At 54.0% G+C, this 24,233-nt stretch overlaps 2 protein-coding genes across 3 annotated transcripts; both read left to right on the top strand.

Moving 5' to 3' along the window:
- The first annotated feature begins 271 nt into the window (after nt 1-271).
- SERPINE1 (serpin family E member 1) lies at nt 272-14,502 on the top strand. Its single transcript, XM_035135414.2, has 9 exons — nt 272-407; nt 827-1,134; nt 4,688-4,921; nt 5,704-5,898; nt 6,539-6,737; nt 8,686-8,786; nt 10,097-10,183; nt 10,945-11,028; nt 11,962-14,502. The coding sequence occupies exons 1-9, from the start codon at nt 352-354 to the stop codon at nt 11,997-11,999; spliced, it is 1,302 nt and encodes a 433-aa protein (XP_034991305.1). The 5' UTR covers nt 272-351; the 3' UTR covers nt 12,000-14,502.
- A 1,145-nt stretch (nt 14,503-15,647) lies between these two features.
- On the top strand, nt 15,648-23,322 carry AP1S1 (adaptor related protein complex 1 subunit sigma 1). Of its 2 annotated transcripts, none has more exons than XM_060281986.1 (5): nt 15,648-15,776; nt 18,064-18,242; nt 19,687-19,795; nt 21,601-21,738; nt 22,515-23,322. In XM_060281986.1, exons 1-5 carry the CDS (start codon nt 15,774-15,776, stop codon nt 22,560-22,562), a joined length of 477 nt encoding a protein of 158 aa, XP_060137969.1. In that variant the 5' UTR covers nt 15,648-15,773; the 3' UTR covers nt 22,563-23,322. The 2 variants fall into 2 exon arrangements, with proteins under 2 accessions (XP_060137969.1, XP_060137968.1); XM_060281985.1 differs by having other exon boundaries at nt 21,601-21,744.
- Nucleotides 23,323-24,233: the final 911 nt, after the last annotated feature.

The raw sequence follows: 24,233 nt of genomic DNA, 5'->3' as shown, positions 1-24,233 counted from the left end.
CCCCACTTCTGGAAGACTCCTGGGCCTGGGCCAGGGATGAGGTTGGGGGGCAGCAGCAGCAGCAGCAGCAGGAGGGGGAGCCGCATCGGGGCAGCCAAGCCTCCTCCGCGCTCCGCTGCTGCCGGGGCGTGACTCAGCCTCTCCGCGCCCCTCCGCCGCCCCACTCCCTCCCGCGACAAGGGCGCAGCGAGGCAGCGGGAGCCGGCCGGGAGTTGTTTGCGGGCGTTGCTCATCGCGACGAGGGAGGGAAGCGGCGGGGCCGACCGGTGACTTCATCGCGGCTTCCTGGCCCGCGGCTGGGCGGGCGCGGAGCGCATAAAAGCAGCCCTCAGCAGGCAGCTCCGGCAACAAATGCCGCAGCACCGAGCAAGAGTCGCTCCCGCGAGACAGAGAGAGAAAACAAGCAGGTAGGATGGAATTGAAGCGGCTCGCTAGCTCACTGGGCGCTTGGGCAGTCCTGCGGGCTGCCTGCAACGCACGTCGGGAGAGGCGGACGCGTGTCCAAGCAGGGTCCCTGCCCGCCGCGGTTTCTCTCCCGCGTTGCAGGGGCTTCAGGCTTCCTCCGGAGCGGAATCGGGACCGGGCAGAGCCCCGAAACCGGCCCTAGGGGGGGGAACCAAGCGCTGTCCCGCCGCCTCCTCGAGCTGCGCATCTGGACGAAGGCGCCCCCGGGGAAGGGAGTCCCCTCTCCCAGCCTTACTGGCTCTCTCCTCGCGTCGCCCTACCCCGTCCCCCAGCCTCGCGCCCCTCTTCCCAGACGGCCGAGCCGTGCGCCTTCCTCTCGTCGGGGGTCTCCTCTCTCACCGCCTTCTCCTCCCCTTCCTAGGATGCCTCAGCCGTCGAGCACGACCCCCTCCGCCTCCCGGAGCCTGGTCTGGGCTGTGACCCTGGCGGGGCTGGTGGCCCTATCTTGGGCGTCCGCGGCGCCCCCTGCCCGGCCGGGTGTCTCCCGCGTGTCGCGCCTCTCCACCGACTTCGGCGTGCGCGTCTTCCGCGAGGTGGCCGCGGCCTCCGGCGAGCGCAACGTGGCCTTCTCTCCCTACGGCGTCGCCTCCGTCCTGGCCATGCTGCAGATGGCCGCCGCCGGCGAGACGCGGAGACAGATCCAGGACAGCATGGCTTTCAGCCTCGACGGTGAGTCCGCAGCCTGGATTGGGGGGGGGGGGCGCTCGCTTGAGATGCGGCTGGAGGGGGCCGTGGGACGCAGCGGATCAGGAAGCCTCCGACGGCGGGCGGGAGCGGGGAACACTTTGTCCTGGCTTTGCTGCAACAAGGGAAACATGAGGGTGGCGGCAAAGTTTCGCCTCGTTGCCATCCTCCTCTGTCACATTGCAAGACGTCCACTTGGTGCAGGATGCATCGCCTTATGGGGCAGGAGAAGCCCCACAGGACAGACCCCACCACTGGCAAGCCAGCCAACACAGGCAAGAAATAGGGGGGGAGCAACCCCAGCAATTTCCCTGACACCCCAGTGGTGGCCAAGCTGGGTTGTGATGCTGTTCTAGAGGTCCCTGAGCTGACCCCCCCCCAACCCCTTGCCTCTTTTCCTTGGCCTCCTTGAGCTCCCTGCCTCTTCCAAGCAGAGCCAGATTGATAGCTGGGGGGGGGGCTGCTCTCCTCTCAGCTATCTGGTCAAAGTGCCAAAATAACACCCCAAATCTTCGCTAGTTAAGCTGGTGATACAGTGGGAGTCATACCCAGTGTGTCAACATTCATGTTTTGTTTTGTTTTAGTTGAGGAATTAGTTGGGTTGTGTTTTTTTAACAACCTCTTATGCAACTGGGGCGACTCATGCATTCAGATCATAGAATTGTAGAGTCATAGACCAACCCCTTGCATGCAATGCAGGAATCTCAGCTCAAGCATCCCTGAGAGATGGCCTTCCAACCTCTGCTTAAAAACCTTCAAGGAAGGAGAATCCACAACCTCCCAAGTGGGGGTCTGTTCCATCTTCCATGTGATAGCCCTTGAGATAAGTGAAGATGGCTATCCTATCTCCCCTCTCAGTCTCCTCTTTCCCAGGCTAAACATACCCAGCTCCTTCAAACGTTCCTCATCAGGCTCTTTCCAGACCCTTGATCAACTTGGTCGAACCTCCTCTTCACACCTTCCAGCTGGTCAATCTCCTTCTTTAAACTGAGGTGCCCAGAAATGGACACAGGACTCCAGTTGCCGTCTGGCCAAGGCAGAATAGAGTGGTACTATGACTTCCCTTGACCTGGACACTAGCTTAGAATTGCAGTAGCCTTTTTTGCTGCTGCATCACACTGTGGATTCATGTTCAGCTTGTGGACCACTAAGACCCCCTGATCTCTTTCTCATGCACTGCTAGTAAGCCATGTGTCCCCCATCTTATAATGATGTAGCTGGTTCTTCCTGCCTAAGTGCAGAACCTTACATTTGTTCCTAATTTTTTTTAAAAAAATGTTTTATTAAATATTTTCTTGGGCTACGAAAGTGCATACACCATCTCCATTTTAAGATAGAATCATAGCGTTGGAAGAGACCACAAGGGCCATCCAGTCCAACCCCCTGCCAAACAGTAAACACCATCAAAGCATTCCTGACAGATGGCTGTCAAGCCTCCGCTTAAAGACCTCCAAAGAAGGAGAGTCCACCACACTCCTTGGTAGCAAATTCCACTGTCAAACAGCTCTTACTGTCAGGAAGTTCTTCCTAATGTTTAGGTGGAATCTTCTTTCTTGTAGTTTGAATCCATTGCTCCGTGTCCGCTTCTCTGGAGCAGCAGAAAACAACCTTTCTCCCTCCTCTATATGACATCCTTTTATATATTTGAACATGGCTATCATATCACCCCTTAACCTTCTCTTCTCCAGGCTAAACATACCCAGCTCCCTAAGCCGTTCCTCATAAGGCATCGTTTCCAGGCCTTTGACCATTTTGGTTGCCCTCCTCTGGACACCTTCCAGATCATAAAGTCCTTTCTACGGATCAGTTACAGTGGTGCCTCGCTAGACAAAATTAATTCGTTCCACGGGTCTTTTCTTATAGTGAAAAATTCGTCTAGCGAATCCCATAGGAATGCATTGAATTTTTTTTGAATTTTTTTTTGCCCATAGGAACACATTAATTGAATTTCAATGCATTCCTATGGGAAACCGCGATTCGCTAGACGAATTTTCCGTAAAATGCATTCGTCTAGCGAGGCAAGCTCCGCTCGAAAAATCATTTCGTTAAGCAGGGCATTTGTTAAGCGAGGCACCACTGTATATTCGATGTGAGACTTTTATGCTGTATAGCCTACAGCATAATTGGGGGAGAAGAGGGGGGGGAGAGAGAGGGAAAGAAAGAAAGAAAGAAAGAAAGAAAGAAAGAAAGAAAGAAAGAAAGAAAGAAAGAAAGAAAGAAAGAAAGAAAGAAGTGGGGTAGTAAACTTTCATCTAAGCTCCTTACACCACTTTTCTTTCTTGCTGGCATTGTCTGCAGTTGCCATTTGGGCCTTAAACATTTCTCCTTTTAGAAACTCCCATCTATCTTGGACTCCCTTCTCTTTGAGTATTTCTGACCACGGGATCTCACCCAGTAGCTCCTTCAGCTTTTCGAAATTAGCCTTCTTAAAGTCCAGAGTGTGTGTCTGACTACACTCAGCTTTCCCTTACCTCCTTATCCTGAAGCCCAGAAAGACATGATCACTTCCTGCCAAGTTTCCTGGTACTTCCACTTCATCAATCAGTTCTTCTCTGTTGGTGAGGCCCAGGTCCAAGATAAATGGTCCCCTTGTTGCTTCTTCCACCTTCTGGGAAATGAAATGGCCAGCCAGCAACTGGGGAATTTATGGACTGTCTATTCTTAGCAGAGTCTGGAGTCCCAACAGATATTGGGGTCGTCAAAGTCTCCCATGACTACTATATCTCTCTATCTCTTTTTGAATCTTTGATAGTCTGCTCCAGGAAGGCATCACCCAAGTCTTCTGGCTTGATGGTCTATATCACTGTTGCTTTTCTCTCCTGAAATTTATACCCCTGTACTCTCAACCTGCCTTCCATGCTCCAAGACATGGATTGCTTCACAAGTGTGCACATCCTTTACATATCATGCTACTCCTCCTCCCTTCCTGTTTGGTCTGTTCCTTTTGAACCGGTTATAACATTCGAGTCGTCAGCCTCACCCTGCCAAGGAATGCCTAATGCCTTCGAGGATCACCCTCCTTGTCATGTGAATCCACTGGTTTGGGTAGATGGTTTGGGTAACTGGGTATGTTTAGCCTGGAGAAGAGAAGGTTAAGGGGTGATATGATAGCCATGTTCAAATATATAAAAGGATGTCATATAGAGGAGGGAGAAAGGTTGTTTTCTGCTGCTCCAGAGAAGCGGACACGGAGCAATGGATTCAAACTTCAAGAAAGAAGATTCCACCTAAACATTAGGAAGAACTTCCTGACAGTAAGAGCTGTTCGACAGTGGAATTTGCTGCCAAGGAGTGTGGTGGAGCCTCCTTCTTTGGAGGTCTTTAAGCAGAGGCTTGACAGCCATCTGTCAAGAATGCTTTGATGGTGTTTCCTGCTTGGCAGGGGGTTGGACTGGATGGCCCTTGTGGTCTCTTCCAACTCTATGATTCTATGGTGCCTTGAGAAACGAGCTGCAGTGGACTATGAAAAAGAGGGACAAATGGAGAGAGAGAAAAGGGGGGAAACGCTGACTAATGATCTCCCGCTTCCTCCCTGCAGAGTGGGGCATCCCCAGAGCCCTGCGTTGGTTGCAGAAGGCCCTGACAGACCCCAGGAACAAAGATGTCGTGGACACAGCCGATGCCCTCTTTGTGCAGAGGGACCTGGAGCTCAGCCCAGGCTTCATGCCACACTTCCACCGGGTCTTCCGCCAGACGGTCAAGCAGGTGAACTTCACAGAGAGTGAGGAAGCGCGCAGGATCATCAACAGCTGGGTGCAGGACCACACGAAAGGTGAGCCTCTCCTTGGCAGCACTGCAAGGGAAGGGGGGGGGAACTGGGCCGCCTGGCAGTCACGATGATTGACAGGTAGGCAGGCACATGGGGGGGGGGGCACAGGATCCAGCCCACTTGCCAGAAAGGGTTATTTATTGATTATTTGAGGACATATTGCAAACCAATTAAAACATGAGTGGGGTTGATATAAACACGTGCAGTAAGAGATAATAAAGGGAAGGATGAGGGAAAATTTATAAATGTATTTGAATGGGATATGCAGTAATAAAAATAGATGAAATAAATAACCACAGAAGGGAGGGGGAGGAGAGTCGAGGGAAAGGTAAATTAGATTGGCAAAGATTTTTCTTTGTAAAAGTTGAAAATTAAAAAAGAAAATTAAAAAATAAAAGAAAAGGTTATTTTCCATACAGTGTTTGAGAGTATTGCAGTGAGCTGAAGTAAAGAAGGGAAGAAAAGAGGAAAAGTAAAAGTAAAAAAACAGAGGAAACAAAATAACAAATATATATATAATCAAAGTTACAGAACTATATATACAGTATGTGGATAAATTTATTGTTTCCCTCCAGTATATATTGATTCATGGGTCTCTATGGTTTCGATAAATATGTTCCAATTAAATTTGTCCCTGCACAATCTCTGCCTGCAAGGGATGCCATGCCCTCTATCCCTCTATTATTTTTATTATGCATCTTGTGTCTTTATGCTACAAACCGCCCTGAGGTTTGTGGGTGAAGGGCAGTGTGCAAATTTGATAGAATGCATGACTTTTCCCCCAGGGATGATCCAGGACTTCCTGCCCCAGGGGACCTTGGACCACATGACCCGCCTGGTCCTGGTGAACGCCATCCACTTCAAGGGCCTCTGGAACCTGCCCTTCCCAGAGGCGGCCACCAGGGAGCGCCTCTTCCACAAGCTGGACGGGAGCACCCTCTCAGTCCCCATGATGGAGCAGACGGCAAAGTTCAACTACGGTGAGCAACGGCGTCAAGCGGGGCTTGCCGAGAGGTGGGGTGGGAAGGGGTCTTCTTCTTTTTCTTCTTCCTCCTCCTCCTCCTCCTGGAGAATGAGGTCATCAGTGTGTCAGGAACGTGGCCCCCCCAGAGCACAGCGGAAGAGTCGGCCTCAGAAACTGAGCTAAGCAAGCAAGGAGCCGACGCTGCAGCTGAGAGCTACTTGTCAGAGTTTAGAGAGGGCAGTCTGGGCCCCCTCCTTCCCAGGGAAGAAGCTGTTCGCTCCCAAGGAGAGGAAGAGTTGGAAGGCAGCAAGAGCAGTGCCAGGCAACTAGCAGATAAGCCAGAGGCTGAGGCTGTGTCTTCGGGAATTGGGGAGGAGACAGGCCCCAAACTAGGCGGAGATAAGAGAAGCTCAGAGAACAAGGGAAGAGAAGGAGAAGAAAATGGGAGGCAGGACTAGATAGGCCTCTGGGCTGATCCAGCAGCTGGGCTCCTCTTATGGAACCTCCAGGTCCAGATGCAGTCTATCTAGAGCCCTAGATTTCTTAGGGGTATCTGGCCACCGTGAGGACAGGGTGCTGGACCAGGTGGGCCCCCTTTGGCCTGACCCAGCAGTCTCTCCTGCTGTTCTTATGCCCTTCTGTCCTTTCCTCTGCAGGTGAATTCTCCAGCTCTACAGGTGTGGAGTACGATGTCATCGAGCTGCCCTACCAGGGGGAGACCCTCAGCATGCTCATTGCCGCCCCCTTCGATCTGGACACCCCGCTCTCTGCCCTGACCAACATCATCGACTCTCAGCTGGTGGCCGAATGGAAGAGGAACATGACGACAGTGACGAGGCTTCTGGTCCTACCCAAGTAGGTGCCTCAAAACTTCACCTGAGGAGGGTGGGAGGGAATGGGGAACCAAGACTCCCCTGGGTCCAAGCCAGGCCCCCATCTTTCCTGTTTGATGGATTTAGATGAGCAGGGTGGATATTTTATGAATGACTGTATTTTTCGTTCCATAAGACGCACCTGGCCATAAGACGCACTTAGTTTTCAGAGGAGGAAAGGGGGAAAGCCCTGGTTTTTTGGGGGGGGGTCAGCTCGCAGTTGTGCAGCTTCTTTTGCAAAGAGGAAAAGCCCCATTTTTTAAAGGATCAGCTCAAAGTTGTTGAGTTTACTTTGCAAAGGGAAAAAATCCTGTTCAACTCACAGTTCTGCAGCTTCTGATAATCTAATCCAGGGGTCCCCAAACTAAGGCCTGGGGGCTGGATGCGGCTCAATCACCTTCTAAATCTGGCCCACGGATGGTCCGGGAATCAGTATGTTTTTACACGAGTAGAATGTGTCCTTTTATTTAAAATGCATCTCTGGGTTATTTGTGGGACCTGCCTGATGTTTTTACATGAGTAGAATGTGTGCTTTTATTTAAAATGCATCTCTGGGTTATTTGTGGGGCATAGGAATTCGTTCATATATTTTCTTCAAAATATAGTCCGGCCCCCCACAAGGTCTGAGGGACAGTGGACCGGCACCCTGCTGAAAAAGTTTGCTGACCCCTGATCTAATCAGCCAGATAATCCAATTAGCCAGTCACATGTTGCTGTGGAAACAAACAACCTCCCTCTGCAGAACATTCAACAATAGAGGCCTGGGCAAGGGTCCTGGAAGGGAGCTAGAGTCCCTCATCTCCCTCCCCAATCTCTTGCAATCAGCTGCTGAGCAGCTTCTTTTCAACACCCCTCTTTCACTCTTGTTAGCCTTTAGCTCTTTCTATAAAAAAAAAAAAGCACAATCTTCTTTTTGCCCCTGGGCAATTCGGCTCCAGGGAGCACACACTTGCTCCATAAGACGCACCTTTTTCCTCCTAAAAAGTAAGGGGAGATTCTGTGCGTCTTATGGAGCAAAAAAAATTATGGTATCCTCCCTCTCCCTCACTTTGTGTGAGAACGCAAGTATCTATTACAGCAGAGTAAAATCTCCACCCACGCACAGCTTACAGTGGTGCCTCGCTAGACGAATTTAATTCGTTCCATGGGTCTTTTCTTATAACGAAAAAATTCGTCTAGCGAATCCCATAGGAATGCATTGAATTTTTTTTTTTTTGCCCATAGGAACGCATTAATTGAATTTCAATGCATTCCTATGGGAAACCGCGATTCGCTAGATGAAAACGAATTCGTCTAGCGAGGCAACCTCTGCTAGAAAAAACCTTTCGTTAAGCGAAAATTTCGTTAAGCAGGGCATTCGTTAAGCAAGGCACCACTGTATCTGTAGAAGCTCTTGGCAGAAATTTATATAACCTCCTGGAACAATTTTGATATCCAAGGATGCAGACTTGGACTATCGTCTCCCGTTTATGTTTCCCTCTTAACAAGGAAATCACTCCCAGACTGTTTAAGTAAGCCAGAAATACGTAAGGTTTACTCACATTAAAAGTCTTGCCAGGTTTCAACAGTTACAGTGGTGAAAATCAAACAGGCAGGAATCCCTAAACGTTACATAACTCTACAGCCCAGTTCAAAATGGAGTGTGCTTTCTGGAGGAAAGCTTACAATACAGACACGTTACCCCATTGTAGGTAAGAAGAAGCGTGTGCAGTGACAGGGAGAAGTCAATATTAACTTTGTACTATTCCCCTTCCCACCACAAAAGTTTAGAGAATATGACACTCTGTAGTCCCCTGTCTGACTATCTAGCAATCATGCAAGCTCTGATTTGGGTGCAGATCCTGCCACATCTCCCAGCCATGGTGTGGAGCTGGTGGCTGCCTGGACTGTGACCCCCCCCCCCCTCACCTCTCACCTCCCTTTTTCTGCAGATTCTCCTTGGAGAGTGAAGCTGACCTCCGCAGGCCCCTGGAGACCCTGGGGATGAAGGACATGTTCGACACAAGAAAAGCCAACTTCAGCAGCCTATCAGGTCAGTCCCTTCTGACGCTTGTGTGAAGACCCTTCTGGTCGTCTGCACCCCAGGGTGCCTGATTGTAGCTCCCCAACTGCAGTATGTGTGAACGTGTTTCAGAGTTAAGGCAGCGATGCTTATGAATCCCGGCTGCTGGGAATCACGGGGCGGGGGGGCGGGGCTGCTGCTGCTTTTGTGCTGGGAAACTCTCCTTTGGGAAGCTGGTTGGCCCCTGTGAGAGCAGGATGCTGGGCTAGGCAGGCCACTGGCCTGATCCAGCAAGCTCTTCTTAAAGTAATAACAAAGAGGAAGGTGCTGTAGAGCATGTGCCGAGGGTCTTGGCCTGGCCACAGCCTGCTCCCAGACTACACAGGAAAGTCTAACCGCATTTTGGGGTGGAAAGGTTTTTAGGAGTGTGCTGCAGAAGCAGCCACCCGATTCTCCTTCCACGCTCCAAATAAAAATATATTGCACTCTTGCAGAGGGTGTGGGGTGGGGCTATATTTATGCCCAGCTTGCTTTGCGGAGTTGTCATAGAATTGTAGAGTTTGAAGGGGTTCTCTGAGGGTTCTCTAGTCCAACCGCACCAGCAACGCAGGAATCACAGCAACAGAATCCCTGGCAGATGTGCCTCCCACCTCTGCTTAGAAACCTCAAACGATTTGACCAAAATGGTCAAAGGCCTGGAAACGATGCCTTATGAGGAACGGCTTAGGGAGCTGGGTATGTTTAGCCTGGAGAAGAGAAGGTTAAGGGGTGATATGATAGCCATGTTCAAATATATAAAAGGATGTCATATAGAGGAGGGAGAAAGGTTGTTTTCTGCTGCTCCAGAGAAGCGGACACGGAGCAATGGATTCAAGCTACTGTACAAGAAAGAAGATTCCACCTAAACATTAGGAAGAACTTCCTGACAGTCAGTGCTGTTCGGCAGTGGAACTTGCTGCCAAGGAGTGTGGTGGAGTCTCCTTCTTTGGAGGTCTTTAAGCAGAGGCTTGACAGGCATATGTCAAGAATGCTTTGATGGTGTTTCTTGCTTGGCAGGGGGTTGGACTGGATGGCCCTTGTGGTCTCTTCCAACTCTATGATTCTATGATTCATAGAATTGTAGAGTTGGATGGGTCCCCTACTGGCCATCGAGCCCAACCCCACATGTGATGCCGGAATTACAGTGAAAGAAGCCCTTGTAGGCGCCCATCTGACCTCTGTTTGAAAACTTCCAACAAAGGAGGTCCCACCCTCTTCGCTCTCCAACGCCGGCCCACCTTGCCCCCTCCTGCCCCTCTGTGGCCCCCTTTCCCTGCTCACCGCCTTGTCCCCCTTTGCAGACCAAGAATCCCTCTTCGTGGCTCAAGCCCTGCAGAAGGTGAAGATCGATGTGAATGAGAGCGGGACGGAGGCCTCCTCTGCCACAGGTGAGGGCCGCCATTGCTGGGAAAGGGTGACCCACTTCCCTTTCCTGAAGTTGTTTTTTTGGGGTGGGGGGGTGGGAGTTTTGAACCTGCTTATCAGAGCTTTGATCAGCTTACTTCCCCTTCAGAAATGTTCTGAAATGCTTAATTTAAAAGCCAACGAGCAATAAAATTCAGGTATGTAGTAGTAATGCTGTCAGTGTGTCAGATAACATCGGGAAGTACCAAAAAGACAAGGTTACGGAATGCCAAGCAGGCCGGGCCCACCTTTAATGGCCAGGAAAAGCCAGGGGGGTGGGGGTTGTATCCAAAAGACACCTGAAACAGGTGGCCAAAGATGGAGCCTGCGTCATCCCAAATAGCCGGGGCAGAAAATGCCCTTGTTAACTTCTCCCCTTTCCCCAAAAGCAGAGCAGAAGACCGCTGACCCTATTGCTTAGGGGGTCTTTGGAGGTTTCATCCAGATAACCCCCCCCCCACTGCATCACTTTCCTGGGGTGACCCCAAACAGTCAGCTCATTTCCTGGGCTTTCCCCTGGGCCGCCTCCGGTTCCTCACATCAAACTCCTCTTCCTTTCTAAAAATCTTAATAAATTAATTGATAATAAAATATTGATAATATCAATTTTATTATTGACATATTATACAATAAAATCCAAACTAAACTAAACAGAATAATAAAAAACCAATATATATCAAACAGAAAGAAAACCAAAGAGAAATAGAAAGTAAGATGCAATAAAAATCCTGTTTCCTCTCCTCAGCTGTCATCATCTATGCCCGGATGGCCCCCCTGGAGCTTGTGATGGACAGGCCCTTCCTCTTCCTCGTGCGACACAACCCAACCGGTAAGAGCGCTTTTCACAGAATCATAGAGTTGGGAGGGGCCCCCAAGGGTCATCTAGCCCAACCCCCCCTGAAAGGCAGGAATTTGCAGCTCAAGAATCCCTGATTCTGCTGGCCACCCAACCTCTGCTTAAAAGCCTCCAAGGAAGGAGAGCCCGCCACCTTCTGAAGGAATCCGTCCCACTGTAAAACAACTCTTACCTTCAGGATGCTTCTCCTGAGTCGAAATCTCCTTTCCTGCAATTTGTGGTTTTGGTTCTGCAGAGAACAAGTTTCCTCCACCTTCCCTGGGACAAACCCTGTCAACAGAGCAAGGCCTGCAACTGCGTTTGGGAACGGTGCAAGGCTGCCTCCTGGTGGCTGCCTCTGGGACTACTGAGCCTTATTTTATTTTTTTCCTCCAAGTGACCTTTGAACCCACCTATATTATTTAGTCATCAATGCATTTTATATCCTACCTTTACCTGCAAGGAGCTCAGGGTGGCATCCATGCCCCCCCCTCTCCCTTTTTATCCTCAGCCTGTTTAGCTCAGTTGGTTAGAGCGTGGTGCTGATCCTGCCGAGCTTGCAGTTTCGAACCCGTGTCTGGGACAGCTGCCCATTCCTGCCTTGCAGGGGGTTAGACTAGATGATCTTTGGGGTCACTTCCAACTCTAGGATTCCAACAACCCCATGAGGCGGCTTAGGCTGAGAGGCAGTGGCTGCACCCTAGCCAGGAGCTTCATGTCAGGAACTGAACCCAGATCTTTCCAAGGCCCTGTTGCTGTGGACAGCACAGAATCGTAGGATTGTGGAGCTGGAAGGGGACCCCAGGGCTCATCTAGCCCAACCCTCTACATTTTGTGCATCCAGACAGCCCCTTGAAATTTGATCTATTTAGAAACCTGGCGCCTTAACCCTAACCACATCCCTGCTTCTCTTTCTCTCCTTTATAGGCACCATCCTGTTCATGGGGCAAGTGATGGAGCCCTGAGTGCCCCCGCCTTGTTCAGCCAGAATCTCTCAGGAGCTGGAAGAAGCTATTGCTCCTTTTCTGTTCCTCTCCCTCTACATTCCTCCCCCACCCACCCACAAAGAGAGTCCGCCCTGCTGCTGAGCGGCAGCACCAGGCCCAGCACCCTCTCACACCCCCAGGGAAGAAGCCTCAGTTGGTCTTTCGGCTGGGAAGAGGCTCCCCCCCCTGAAGACCCCTCTGCCCCCTGGGAGACTCGCTCTTCGGAAAGATGAGACTCCAACCACGATGTCTGCACAGCCGCTTCTGCCTCCGCCAGAGTCTTCCTTGCGGTGGGGGGGGAGCAACAAAGCACCCCTTGCTCACCCTTGGCTGGGGTGGGGCTGTGGCGATGCCAATAAATCCCCGGGTGATGTGTGCCCCCTACCTCACACTGGACTAGAACCCTGCCCAGTCAGGGCTTCATGTGATGTTTACGCCGGAGTAGAGCAGGGATCTGCCTTCTCCTCTTTATTATTATTATTATGTATGCATGTATGTATGTGTTTGGAGTGGGGGGGATGAGGGTTGTGTGTCCCCCCCCCCATTGGATGTGGATGGGTGGGGTAGGGGGGTGCAGATCAGCACTTTGAATACGTCCGTTCTCCTTCTGCACTGCCGAGATGGACATTTGTTGTGAAGTATGTTTTAACAGAGAGGCTTCCTGTTTGCATTTAATGAAATATGTTGTTGGGGTGATGAGGATGAGGGACCCAGGTGGCGCTGTGGGTTAAACCACAGAGTCCAGGTCTTGCTGATCAGAAGGTCGGCGGTTCGAATCCCTGCAACGGGGTGAGCTCCCGTTGCTCAGTCCCAGCTCCTGCCCACCTAGCAGTTCGAAAGCACATCAAAGTGCAAGTAGATAAATAGGGACCATTCTGGCGGGAAGGTAAACGGCGTTTCCGTGCGCTGCTCTGGTTCGCCAGAAGCAGCTTTGTCATGCTGGCCACATGACCCGGAAGCTGTCTGCGGACAAACGCCGGCTCCCTCAGCCTATAGAGCGAGATGAGCGCCGCAACCCCAGAGTCGGACACGACTGGACCTGATGGTCAGGGGCCCCTTTACCTTTATGTTTATGGGCAACCTTCCCCTCCTCCTCTTGTGCCCCCACCCCCAGGAAGGGCAGCATCTCTCCCGTGGGGCTGGTGGAGCGAATCGCTCATTGCCCTTCCATCTTGCAAGATGCCAGCACTGGTTGCTATGCTACGGATTCTGCAATCTCTGTGGCACATAGAAGCTCTCCTGAGAGTCCTTTTGCCCAGACCCCAAGAGCCGGGGGGGGGTCTTCTCCAAGCAAAAAACCAAAGCCTCTCTTTCGGAAAATTTGCCGGCTTCAAGGCAAGCCTGCCGTGACCCGGACGGGCGCAGAGGCTGCTGCAAATGGCACCATGCCAGCAGCGTTTGCCAGCCTGAGGGCCCCCCCTCCCACTTCTGCTTAATGGCTCTTTGGCCCGAATTCCCCCATCCTTGTGATTTCCCAGGACAGCTTCCAGTTAATTGTAAAAATGGCACTGGGATTGCTGAGCCCAGCAGACGCCGCTCTCTGGGCCCAGAGGCGTTGGCTCCCCTCCAAGTGGATAATCCCCTCCGGATCTGCTGAGCTGGGCGGCTGCTGGGGACCCCCAGCAAGGGCCCTCGAAGGCTGAGCTTGGTACAAATGGAGGGGGGGAGGTAGAGGGCACCCCCCACATAGGTGGGGAAGGACGTCCCAAAGGATAGCTGGTTTTGTGCTGTGTTGGCACTGAAAGAATGCAAACTGGATGTATTTTGGGAGCAAGTCAATTCTGAGCGCCCCCCCTCCCCAAGAAGTAAAGGTGCCAGCATTTAGATATTTAATTGGGGCTTGGGAGTCACCTTGAGTTTCAGGTGCCCACTGGTTTTAGCTGACTCAGGAGCATCAATCTGTTGCGAGAGGCTCCCCAGGGTGCTACGTGTTTGAGAAGGACGTCTATTTTTTCCTCCATTGACCAATTGCCCCACGGCTATTCTGTGCCTTGCACTTAGAGGTCTTGCCTCCCCAGCCCCCTTGTGCTGCCTCAAAAACCAGTATTTATACAAAGAGATCTAATTCTATTCCTAGAGGAGGTTATTTTTTCACTTTTCTTGTCGAAGCTGTACAGAAATCTGATTTATATTTGTATATATAAATATTTCTATACGTGTGTGTTTGCGGGGAGAGTATTTTGCATTCTACTTTTGATAGGAAATAAAAACACTAAGACCACCCTGGCAGCTGTGTGTGTTCTGAATTTTCTCTTGCGCAAAACGGGTCCTGATCCTTGGCTTCTCCTACACCCCGGCAAGCCCATTCCCAAACCTACAGGTTGGTGCTTCTGGGGTCACCCACAGACACCCCACTTCGCCCTTCCCTCCCACCCACCCACCAGGGGTGTTGCTGGCTTTCAACCCACTGCAGTCTCTGGCATCCAGGGAACAGCGACTTGGTTTATTGCCTACAAGCGACTATATATAGGGCAGCCCTACGAAACTCCCTCTTGCAGACCTTCTTCCTTCTGCTTCAGTCCGAGCCCCACTTCCCTTGCCACCCCATAGAAAGGTCCTGGCCGGTCACCCAGGGATTTGAACCCTGGCCTCTCCCAGGTCTTAGTCCAGCAATCAGAGAAACAGAATCATGGGCAGGGACCCCGAGGGTCATCTAGCCCAACCCCCTGCAATGCAGGAATCTCAGCTGAAGCATCCAAGACAGGCGGCCATCCAACCTCTGCTGATAAACCTCCAAGGAAGGAGAGTCCACCCCCCAGCCCCACCCCCTCCTGAGGGAGACCCTTCCGCTGTAACCACTCCACTCCACCACCGGCTCTTCTCAAAAAGAAATTAGGGGGAGGGGAGAGGAAAAAATGGATTTAAGGTAGCTTTGTCAGGGGGGTAGAATAAGTGGGGTTGAAGTGACCTGCAGCTGGAAGGGACCCCAGGGGTCATCTAGCCCAACCCCCTGCAATACAGGAATCCTGCCCACAGCAGACTTTGGGTAGGGGGCTCATAAATTAGCATATGCAAGTGTGTTGGTGGGGGGGGAGGTCTTCAGTTGTGCCCCCTTTCCCACGTGGCCAAAACACCCACCACCCACAGGAGGAGAATTAATTATTACTGTACAGTCATACGTCGGTTTAAGTACGCTTCGGTTTGAGTACTTTCAGTTTAAGTACACCGCGGACCCGTCTGAAACGGATTAATCCACTTTCCATTACTTTCAATGTGAAAGTAAAATAAAAAAATTCCTTCAGTAGCACCTTAAAGACCAACTAAGTTTTTATTTTGGTATGAGCTTTCGTGTGCATGCACACTTCTTCAGATACCCAATGGGAAAGTTCGCTTCAGGTTAAGTACAGACTTCCGGAACCAACTGTGTACTTAAACCGAGGGACCACTGTATTATTTTGGGGGAGGGAATCCTCCCTCCTTGCGTCCCCTCCCCTCAAAGCATCCCTCCTCGATGACGTCACTCGAGGAGGCCCCTCCCTCCCTCCCTCCCTCCTCCTCTCCGGGTTCCCCGCCCCTCCCGTCGCCCGGGGAGACAGGCCCCGCCCCCGCCCCGTTGCCGCGGCGACCGGGAGCGAGAGGGCGCCCCTCCCGTCCCGGAAGCGGGCGGCGCAGTGCGCAGGCGCGGCCTCGGGGCGGGGGGGGGAGGGAGGCGGGTCCCGGCCGGGAGGCACCTGGGCAGGTTCGGGCAGCGGAAGAGGAGCCGGAGGGCCGCAGGGGCCGCGCGGAACGGCCCGCCACGGACGGACGCCCGACATGGTGAGCGGGGGGGGGCGGCAGCAGCAGCAGCAGCGCGGGGAAGGACCCCCCCATCCGGCCCCCCATAGGGAGGGGGGCTGGCTCCCACGTGGCAGGACAGCCACTTCCGGTCCTGGGTGCAAGGTGGGGTTGCGGTGGGGCTGGATCCTTCCCCGGGAGCTGGGTGCCGCCCGCCCGCCTCCCTCCCCACCCGACCCCCCAGAGCAGTGGGACCCCCTCTCCTCCGCCCTACCGGAGCAAGGGCGCCTCTGAGCATGTGCAGACGGCGGGAAGAGGAGCGCCACGGGTGGCTTTGCAGGCATTAGATATTCCCCACCCCCAAAGAAAGACCCGACAGATCCGCTTCCGCGGAGGCCCCCGCGGGACATGGGGGTCCCCGGCGGGAGGGGGAGGGGTCTCCGCTGAGCCCCTGGAGGGCGAGCGCGGGGTGACCCCCAGCAAGGCTTTGGATTGCTCTCCCCACCCCACCCCACCAGTCGATCCCTTGGGTGAGGGTCCGCTGTGCTCCCTATCGCCCAGGAGGGGTCTTTGAGCCGAGAGTCGGGGGGTTTCCGGAGCCCCGGGCCGTCCCGCCTCCCTCGCGCTTCCCCACCCGGAGGGCCGGCCTCTCCCTGGCTCTCTGGCCCGCCCAGAGGGGCAGCTTCGCGGCTGGCTCCTCCGCCCCGTCCCCGCGAAGTCCTTCGGGCGTGGCGTGGGTCCCTGCTACCTCGTAGGGTTTGCTTGCCAGCTCCTTCCCTTCCCTTCCCTCCCCCTTGGCCATTAGCGGAATTGGCTGGCCAGGCCTCTCTGGGGTGGGGAGAGACGGGTGCAAAGGCGGGACTTGTGGGGCAGGCTTTCAGGGGGTGCTTTTTACCAAGTGGGGGGGGGCGCTGATAAAGAGGCAAGGGTAGTTCAGTAAAGCAGGAGACTGTAGATCTTGGGGTTGTGGGTTCAAGTCCCAAGTTGGGCAAAAGATTCCTGCATTGCAACGGGTTGGACTAGATGACCCTTGGGACCTCTTCCAAACGAATGTGTGGATTCAGGATCACCGCCTTTGCCAGCCTGGAAGCCCTCCAGGCGTTTTGGGCTACGGCTCCCTCCAGGGCCGGAGGGAAGTGACGCCTAGTGGGTGTTGGAAAGCCCCTGCTCCCTCTCTCCCACTGCTCAAGAGGGCCGGGAGTGGCCTCCTCTTCCTACCTGAGCTGCCCCTCCTGGCTCACCTGTTGAGGCTTGTTGGTGACTCTCCCAGAGAGGATTGCTCAGCTGCGCTCAACCCACCTTCCCTCCGACACACACAGCTGGCACCAAGAGCACACAGTTGCCCTGCGGAACTCCCTGCCACAGGAGCCAAGGGTGGTCACCAACCTGGATGGTTATAAAAGGGGATGGGGCAAATTCCTGGAGGAGGAGAGGGCTAGCCGTGGCCACTAGCCAGGTTTCCTCTGCTCTGCCTCCAGGGCTGTAGGTACCAGTTTCAGGAAACCCCAGGAGGGGAGAGGGTTCCTGTGGGGCTCAGCTGCTGCTTGCTGGTTTCCCATAACTGGGGCGTCTGGTCAGCCCCATTGAGAGCAGGAGGCTGAATGAGATGAGGTGTTGGCCAGATCCTAGGAAGAGGAAAGAGATCCATTGCCAGAGGGGCTATGGAAGGGGGGGGCCCTTTTCTCTCCGGCAGAAGGGGGTGTCAGACGAGTCTGGAAAGGGAGAGGGGCCCGGACTCCTGGGTTCTTTAGGAAGAGGAGGGGGAACCTGGGAATCTGTGGGGCTCAGTCTTTGTGGATTGTGTGTGTGTGTGTGTGTGTGTGTGTGTGTATATAAATTATTACTCATTTTATTTATTGTTTACTAATTTTGTATGCCGCCATAGATCTCAGGGCGGTCCGCAGTATAAAGCATAAAACTACAACATAAAAACCACAAAATGCACAGTAAAAAAAAAACACAAGAAGAAACCAAGGACCCCCCCCCAAACTCCCACAACCCTTTTTTTAAAAAAACAAACACCCTGAGATCTGTGGAGGAAAGACTGCGGGCAAATGTAATAAATGAATGAATTTTTGTTCTGCCTCTGGAGGGGACAGATCTCCCTTGGGCTGCTTTTTGGCAGGCTGCGTCTGTGTGCCGCCCCCCCCCCCCCAAGAAATCTTGGAAGGGCCTCATTCTGTGCTTGCAGGGGAAGAGCTACCCAGTTGGTGCTTTGCCGGATACATAATTTTCTTGGGGTTTTTTTGGGGGGGGGTGTTGCTGCTTGCTGCCACAGGAGCCCCCCCTGACCTCCCCCACCCTCCCCCCTCTCCTCTCCCCCCCCCAGATGCGCTTCATGCTCCTCTTCAGCCGCCAGGGCAAACTGCGCCTTCAGAAGTGGTACTTGGCCACCTCAGACAAGGACAAGAAGAAGATGGTGAGAGAGCTCATGCAGGTGGTCCTGGCGCGGAAGCCCAAGATGTGCAGCTTCCTGGAGTGGAGGGACCTCAAGGTGGTCTACAAAAGGTGACCCCCCAACCCCACCCCCTGCATACCTCGGTGGCCTCAGGGTGGGTGGGCTGGATGGCCCTCAGGGGTCCCTTGCAACACTGCGATTCTTGGAAGGTGGCGGCCTCTCCTCCAGTGGAGGTCTGTCATAAGGTACCCTTCGGCTGCGATTCCTGTGTGGCAGCGGGTTGGGCTGGATGACCCCTGGGGGTCCCGTTCCATCTTGCCACAAGAGCACCAGGACAAGGTTCGGAGGCCGGAAACAGACGCAGCAGCTGCTTGGGAAAGGCCAGGAGGAAGCAGAGGAGCCTTTGTCTGGCTCTGGGCTGCTCTGCCGGGGGAAGGGTGTGTTGCGGGTGTGGTGCCCACACCGAGAGGGCCCTGCCCTGCTCCTGTTGCAGGAGATCCCTTGGCCCAAGAGGGGCGTCACTTTCTCTGGGCACCCAGCCCCCACCTTGAAGGGGGTGCCCCCGTTTTCACTTTCCCCATAGGTGCCCTGGGGTGTGGATTAGAAAGCCCCCCCCCCAAGCTTTGCCCACTCCCAGACACAGACCTGAGTTGGTCCCTGTCCGTTCAGGAAGCGCAATCTCATTCTCTCTCCTTGGGGTGGGGGGAGGCAGGGGCGGAGAATAAGCAGCCCCCCTCCTTGGGGAACGAGGGAGTCTCCAGATCCACAAATTGCTTTCTCTCAGGCAGGAGTGGGGAGCCCCAGATCAAGAGGCTGCATGTGGCCCCCCATTCCCTTCTGTGTGGCCCTTGCCAGCTCTTCTTTGTGTTTCTTTGCCCGGCTGATTCCCTGAAGCTCTTTCTTGGCTTGACAGAGAGAGAAGCCTGAACAGAAACTACCCCACTGTACAATAGTAAAATATTTTTTTAGCAGCAGCAGCTCCACCCCCTTTTACCTCTGGCCCCGTCCCCTGGAGTGTGTGGCCCTCAGAGGCTTGCTGAGAAGGGGAACGTGGCCCTCTGGTGGCCAATGGTTTCTCTGCTCTGAACAGGGCTGTGCTGAAGAATACTGTCACCATGTGCTGTTGGAGAAGCCTTCTGCCCAAGGAGACTAATTGCCCCATCACTGCTGCTGTGGGGCAGAGGGTGGGGTGGGCAGATGAACCGCAGGTGACGGGCAGCTGTGGCCTGCACCCTCCCCCCCTTCTATGGGTGCCTGCAGGGACAGCATTGTCCTGCAGGGGGCACCCTGAGCTCATCTTGGCTGCCCTGTGCCCAAAATGGGCCTCTGCAGGCGCACAAGGGGTTAATAAGGGCCCTGTGCCCCGCACACCCCACTTCCAGCTAGCCTTGGCCCCTGCTTTGCCCCCCCTCACCTGAGAATGGCTGGCCGGTCGCCCCAGGGAGGGCAGGGCGGGGGGGGGGGGAGGCAGCTAATAGACTCTTCAAGGGGGCAAGGAGGATGCCCCCCCAGCTGACCCCCTCTTTCTGCCCTCACCCCCCTTCTCCTGCCCAGGTATGCCAGCTTGTATTTCTGCTGCGCCATCGAGGGCCAAGACAATGAACTCATCACTTTGGAGCTCATCCATCGATATGTGGAGCTGCTGGACAAGTACTTTGGCAGCGTGAGTTGGGCGGAGGGGCTTAGCCTGGGGCAGGGGAGGTGGGAGGACTGTTGAGATTCTTGCATGGCAGGGGGTTGGACTAGATGACCCCCCGGGGGTCCCAATTCTAGAATTCCGTGACTGCAGAGCGCTGTTTTCCTGCTTCTTTGTTGGTGTAAAAAGCACCAGCACCCCCCCTTCTGTATGTGTAAGGGGGGGCTTTATCTCAACTCTCCTTTCAGTCCTGAACCCTAGAGCAGAGATGCCTTGAATAATAATAATAATAATAATAATAATAATAATAATAATAAATTATTATTATTATTATTTATTTATTTATTTCTACATACATACATATCCAGCCCATTTGGCTGGATTCCCCAGACACTCTGAGCAGCTTCCAGCAAAATACTAAAAATACAGTAAAACATCAAACATCAAAAACAGAGCTGCCTTATAAAAGTCAGATAGTTGTTTATTTCCTTGACATCTGATGGGAGGGCGTTCCCACAGGGTGGGCACCACCACCGAGAAGGCCCTCTGCCTGGTTCCCTGTAACTTGGCTTCTCGCAGGGAGGGAAGCGCCAGAAGGCCCTCGGTGCTGGACCTCAGTGTTTGGGCAGAACGATGGGGGTGGAGACGCTCCTTCAGGTATAATGAAGGCCGAGGCTGTTTAGGGCTTAAAGTAATAGGATCGTAGAGTCGGAAGGGATCATCCAGTCCAACCCCCCTGCAGTGCAGGAATCTTTTGCCCCACCTGGGGCTTGAACCCACGACCCTGAGATCAAGAGTCTGGCGTTCTACCAACTGAGCCGTGAAAAGAGCACTGCTGGGTCAGGGCAAAGGGGGTCCCTATCTTAGCCCAGCATCTTGTCCTCCTAATGATGAACCAGGTAGGGGAACCAGTAGTAGTAATCATAATAATATTAATTTATTACTTAATGAATTGGGTCTTTGGCTTGCCCCAGACACTCTGGGCAGCTTCCAACAAAAGATAAAAAACTGCGTCAAACATTAAAAGCAAGCGGGATCTGAGCCCCAGAGCCCTCTCCCTTCCTGTGTTTTCCAGCAACTCGTTCCCAGAAGCATTGCTTTCTCCCATTGTGGAGGCAGAGTGGAGCCATTGTGGTTATTGGCCATTGATGGCCCTCTCTTTCTCCATGAATTTGTCCCGTCCTCTTTTAAAGCCAACTAGGTTGTTGCGTATCGCTGTCTCCAGTGGCAGGGAGTTCCGCAGTTTCGCTCTGCACCGGAAGTCCTCTCTTTTCTCCACCCTGAGTCTTCCAACATTCAGCTCTGTTTAAGCTGAGGCAGTTGGGGAGACCCCTGTCCTAGGCACCGGTAGACCGGGAGGAGGGGGGGTCCTAAGAGGTTCTGGGCTCCCCGCCCCCTGCTTCCCCACCCCCACCACCAGCGGAGTTTCCGACCTGCGGCTGCTGCTGCGACTGCAGGGAGGCAGGAGGGCAGAGGCTAAAACCCGCTGCTAATTACTCTTGCGGTCATTTTGATTCCTTAATCCCCCCTCCACTTCCCTGCCCCATAGAAAGGCTCCCTCCAGCCTCCCTCTCCTAAGCCTGCTCTTAGACCCACAAAATCCAGCTAAGCATGGCTGCTAATTGGGCTTAACGAGAGCTTGGCAGCCGCCCCAGCTAATTCCTGCTAATGCGCCTGAGCCGCCCCCCCCCCCGCCCCCCATGCAAACAAACACAGGAAACGCAGCCAGATTGGAGGGGCAGGATCCTGGGAGCGGTGGGGGTTGGTGTTTTGGGGGGGGCCCTGCTTGGTTCTCATGCCCCCTTTCTCTCCCCCCACCCCCCCAACAACAGGTGTGTGAGCTGGACATCATCTTCAACTTCGAGAAGGCCTACTTCATCCTGGACGAGTTCCTGATGGGGGGAGAGGTCCAGGACACCTCCAAGAAAAGCGTCCTCAAAGCCATTGAGCAGGCGGACCTTTTGCAGGAGGTAGAGGTGGGCCCCTGCATGGGGCCCCTGCATGCCTCGGCCGCAGGGGGTGGGGGGAGGCAAGGACTGGGGGGGGCCTTCTCCCCGCACCCCCCCCCCAGGGGCAGACCATGCTCTTCCCTCCAGCTGTGGGGCAAAACAACCCTGGCGATGGCTTGTTTTCTGTCTGTTTCTGCAGAGGCTTTTGGGGGGGGGGTGTTGCTGCTGGAGGAGCCCCCCAAGAAATCTGCCTTCCTGGCTGCTGCTTTGTGCATGCAATGAGTCACCCGCAGCCAGCGCTCCCTCGCTCTGCAGTGGGCGTGAGCGAGTCAGCCGCCTGCCGCTGGTGCCGAGTGCAAATCCTCGGGGTGGGGAGGAGGGGGAGACACAGCAGCTCCTGGGCCTTGGCACCCCTAGCCGCTGCCACCCCCCTGAAGAAGAAGAAAAAGCCCTGCATGGTGGAAGTTGACGCACCTGGAACCCCCAAACCTCCCAGACCCTTAGAATGGAAGAAGGCCTCGTTAGTTGCTCTACGGGGCTTCAAGAGCACCTCTGAGAAAGTGCAGAAAGCCTTCCCTGCCCCTGCGGAGGAGAGTGCAGTTTACTGAGTCATACTGGTGGGGTTTGTTAGGGTTCTCTCCTCCCCCGGGTGCGGACTCACGTGTCGGGGTAGCGGTTGGGCTGAGCCTCTGGTCTGGGGGTCTTTTGGGGAGGGGGACAGGCTGCTTCCCCCCCCACACCACTTTCTGTTCCCCTCCCCTGAACCCCCCTCCCCTCTGCTTCTCTCCCTGCTGCAGGAGGACGAGTCGCCCCGGAGCGTTTTGGAGGAGATGGGCTTGGCATAGACTTGGGATCGCGAGCCGGCTCTCCCCCCCCCCTTGCCCCCGCCACTGCCCCTCGCGCCCCTTCGCCCCCCACGCAGTGTGGGTGAGAGCCTGGGGTGGCCACGCAAGCTCTGCAGCCGGCCTCCTGCCCAAGGAATCTGCAAACCACACGATGTAAATACTGAACCACCAGCTCGGGGTGGGGGGGTGGGGTGCGCTGCGTCAGAGTGTTGGGGGGGGGGTGCAAGGAGGCATTTTGCCCCAGCCTGTTGGGGGGCAGAGAGAGAGAGAGAGAGAGAGCAGCGTGGAATTATCTCCATTCTCCATCTTTTCTCTGGGCTTTTTTCTGTGCCCCTCCAAACTCTCCTACTTCTCCTACCGCCCGCCCCCCCCAAGCACCCCCCAATCTGTTCACACCAGCAACGTGGCACTTCCTGCCGCCCCCAGACCTGTGACTCACCCGGGCAGCATGTGACAGATCCCAGAGAAGAAGCCTCTGCCGCCTTCCCTCCCTCTCCCTCTTTCTCATTTTTTTTTGTGTAGGGATGGCAAGCGCCCCACAGGTATGTGGGGCACGTGGACACAGGTAGCCGGAGATTCGGAGGAGCCTGCCGTTTGGAAGACCAGCAGCCCCCGCCTCCTAAACTTTGGGTGCCTGTATTTCCCCCCACCCTCAGCTCCCCCCCAGCCTCTTTCCAATAAGGCATGATCTTTCCGGACCCAAGGCGTGTGTGCGAGTGTCTTCTCTTGTTTTGGAATAAAGCGTGTGAGGAAGACAGTGGCTTGGCCGTCGTTCTTGCCCCTCCAGCGCAGACTGAGATGCTTTCAGCCCCAGCTCAGAAGGGGGGGGCGGAAGGAGCAGAGGGTCCTGACCGGAGGGTGCTTGGCATGGCCGGCGGAGGCGCGAGTCATTTGCCGTCGCACGGAAGGAGCACCTGAGCGGCTGCCCAGGCGTAAACAGGGTCCATCTGCATTGCTCTTCAAATTGCGGAGTAGGAAGGGAACCCCAAGGGATATCTAGCCCAACCCCCTGCAAATGCAGGAATCGCAGAGAAGGGATCCCTGGCAGGGAAACCACCCAACTGCTTTTCCAGGCTGGGAATGTCTAGCCTGGAAAAGAGGAGATGAAATAACCGTTTTCAAGCGCCGAAACAGCTCTCCCGTGGAAGATGGAGCAAGCTTGTTTTCTCCTGCTCTGGAGGGTAGGACTCGAACCCACGTCTTCAAGTTACAAGAAAGTTGATTCTGGCTAAATGCCAGGAAGAACTTTTCTGACAGTAAGACAGTGGAATAGACTCATTTGGGAGGGGGTGGACTCTCCTTCCTTGGAGATCTGGAAACAATGGAAACGATGCCTTATGAGGAACGGCTTAGGGAGCTGGGTATGTTTAGCCTGGAGAAGAGAAGGTTAAGGGGTGATATGATAGCCATGTTCAAATATATAAAAGGATGTCATATAGAGGAGGGAGAAAGGTTGTTTTCTGCAGCTCCAGAGAAGCGGACACGGAGCAATGGATTCAAACTACAAGAAAGAAGATTCCACCTAAACATTAGGAAGAACTTCCTGACAGTAAGAGCTGTTCGACAGTGGAATTTGCTGCCAAGAAGTGTGGTGGAGTCTCCTTCTTTGGAGGTCTTTAAGCAGAGGCTTGACAGCCATCTGTCAGGAATGCTTTGATGGTGTTTCCTGCT

Source organism: Zootoca vivipara, chromosome 13 (genome assembly GCF_963506605.1).
Source record: "Zootoca vivipara chromosome 13, rZooViv1.1, whole genome shotgun sequence".
Taxonomy (NCBI): domain Eukaryota; kingdom Metazoa; phylum Chordata; class Lepidosauria; order Squamata; family Lacertidae; genus Zootoca; species Zootoca vivipara.
The sequence above is the reverse complement of the archived record's forward strand: the minus strand, read 5'-3'. Positions and strand labels throughout refer to the sequence as shown.

Coding starts and splice junctions, on each gene's coding strand:
- SERPINE1 (XM_035135414.2), top strand. CDS start 352: ATGCCGCAGCACCGAGCAAGAGTCGCTCCCGCGAGACAGAGAGAGAAA. Junction 408..826: donor CAGAGAGAGAAAACAAGCAG/GTAGGATGGAAT, acceptor TCCCCTTCCTAG/GATGCCTCAGCCGTCGAGCA. Junction 4,922..5,703: donor GGTGCAGGACCACACGAAAG/GTGAGCCTCTCC, acceptor CTTTTCCCCCAG/GGATGATCCAGGACTTCCTG.
- AP1S1 (XM_060281985.1), top strand. Junction 18,243..19,686: donor CTCAAGGTGGTCTACAAAAG/GTGACCCCCCAA, acceptor TCTCCTGCCCAG/GTATGCCAGCTTGTATTTCT. Junction 19,796..21,600: donor TGGACAAGTACTTTGGCAGC/GTGAGTTGGGCG, acceptor CCCCAACAACAG/GTGTGTGAGCTGGACATCAT.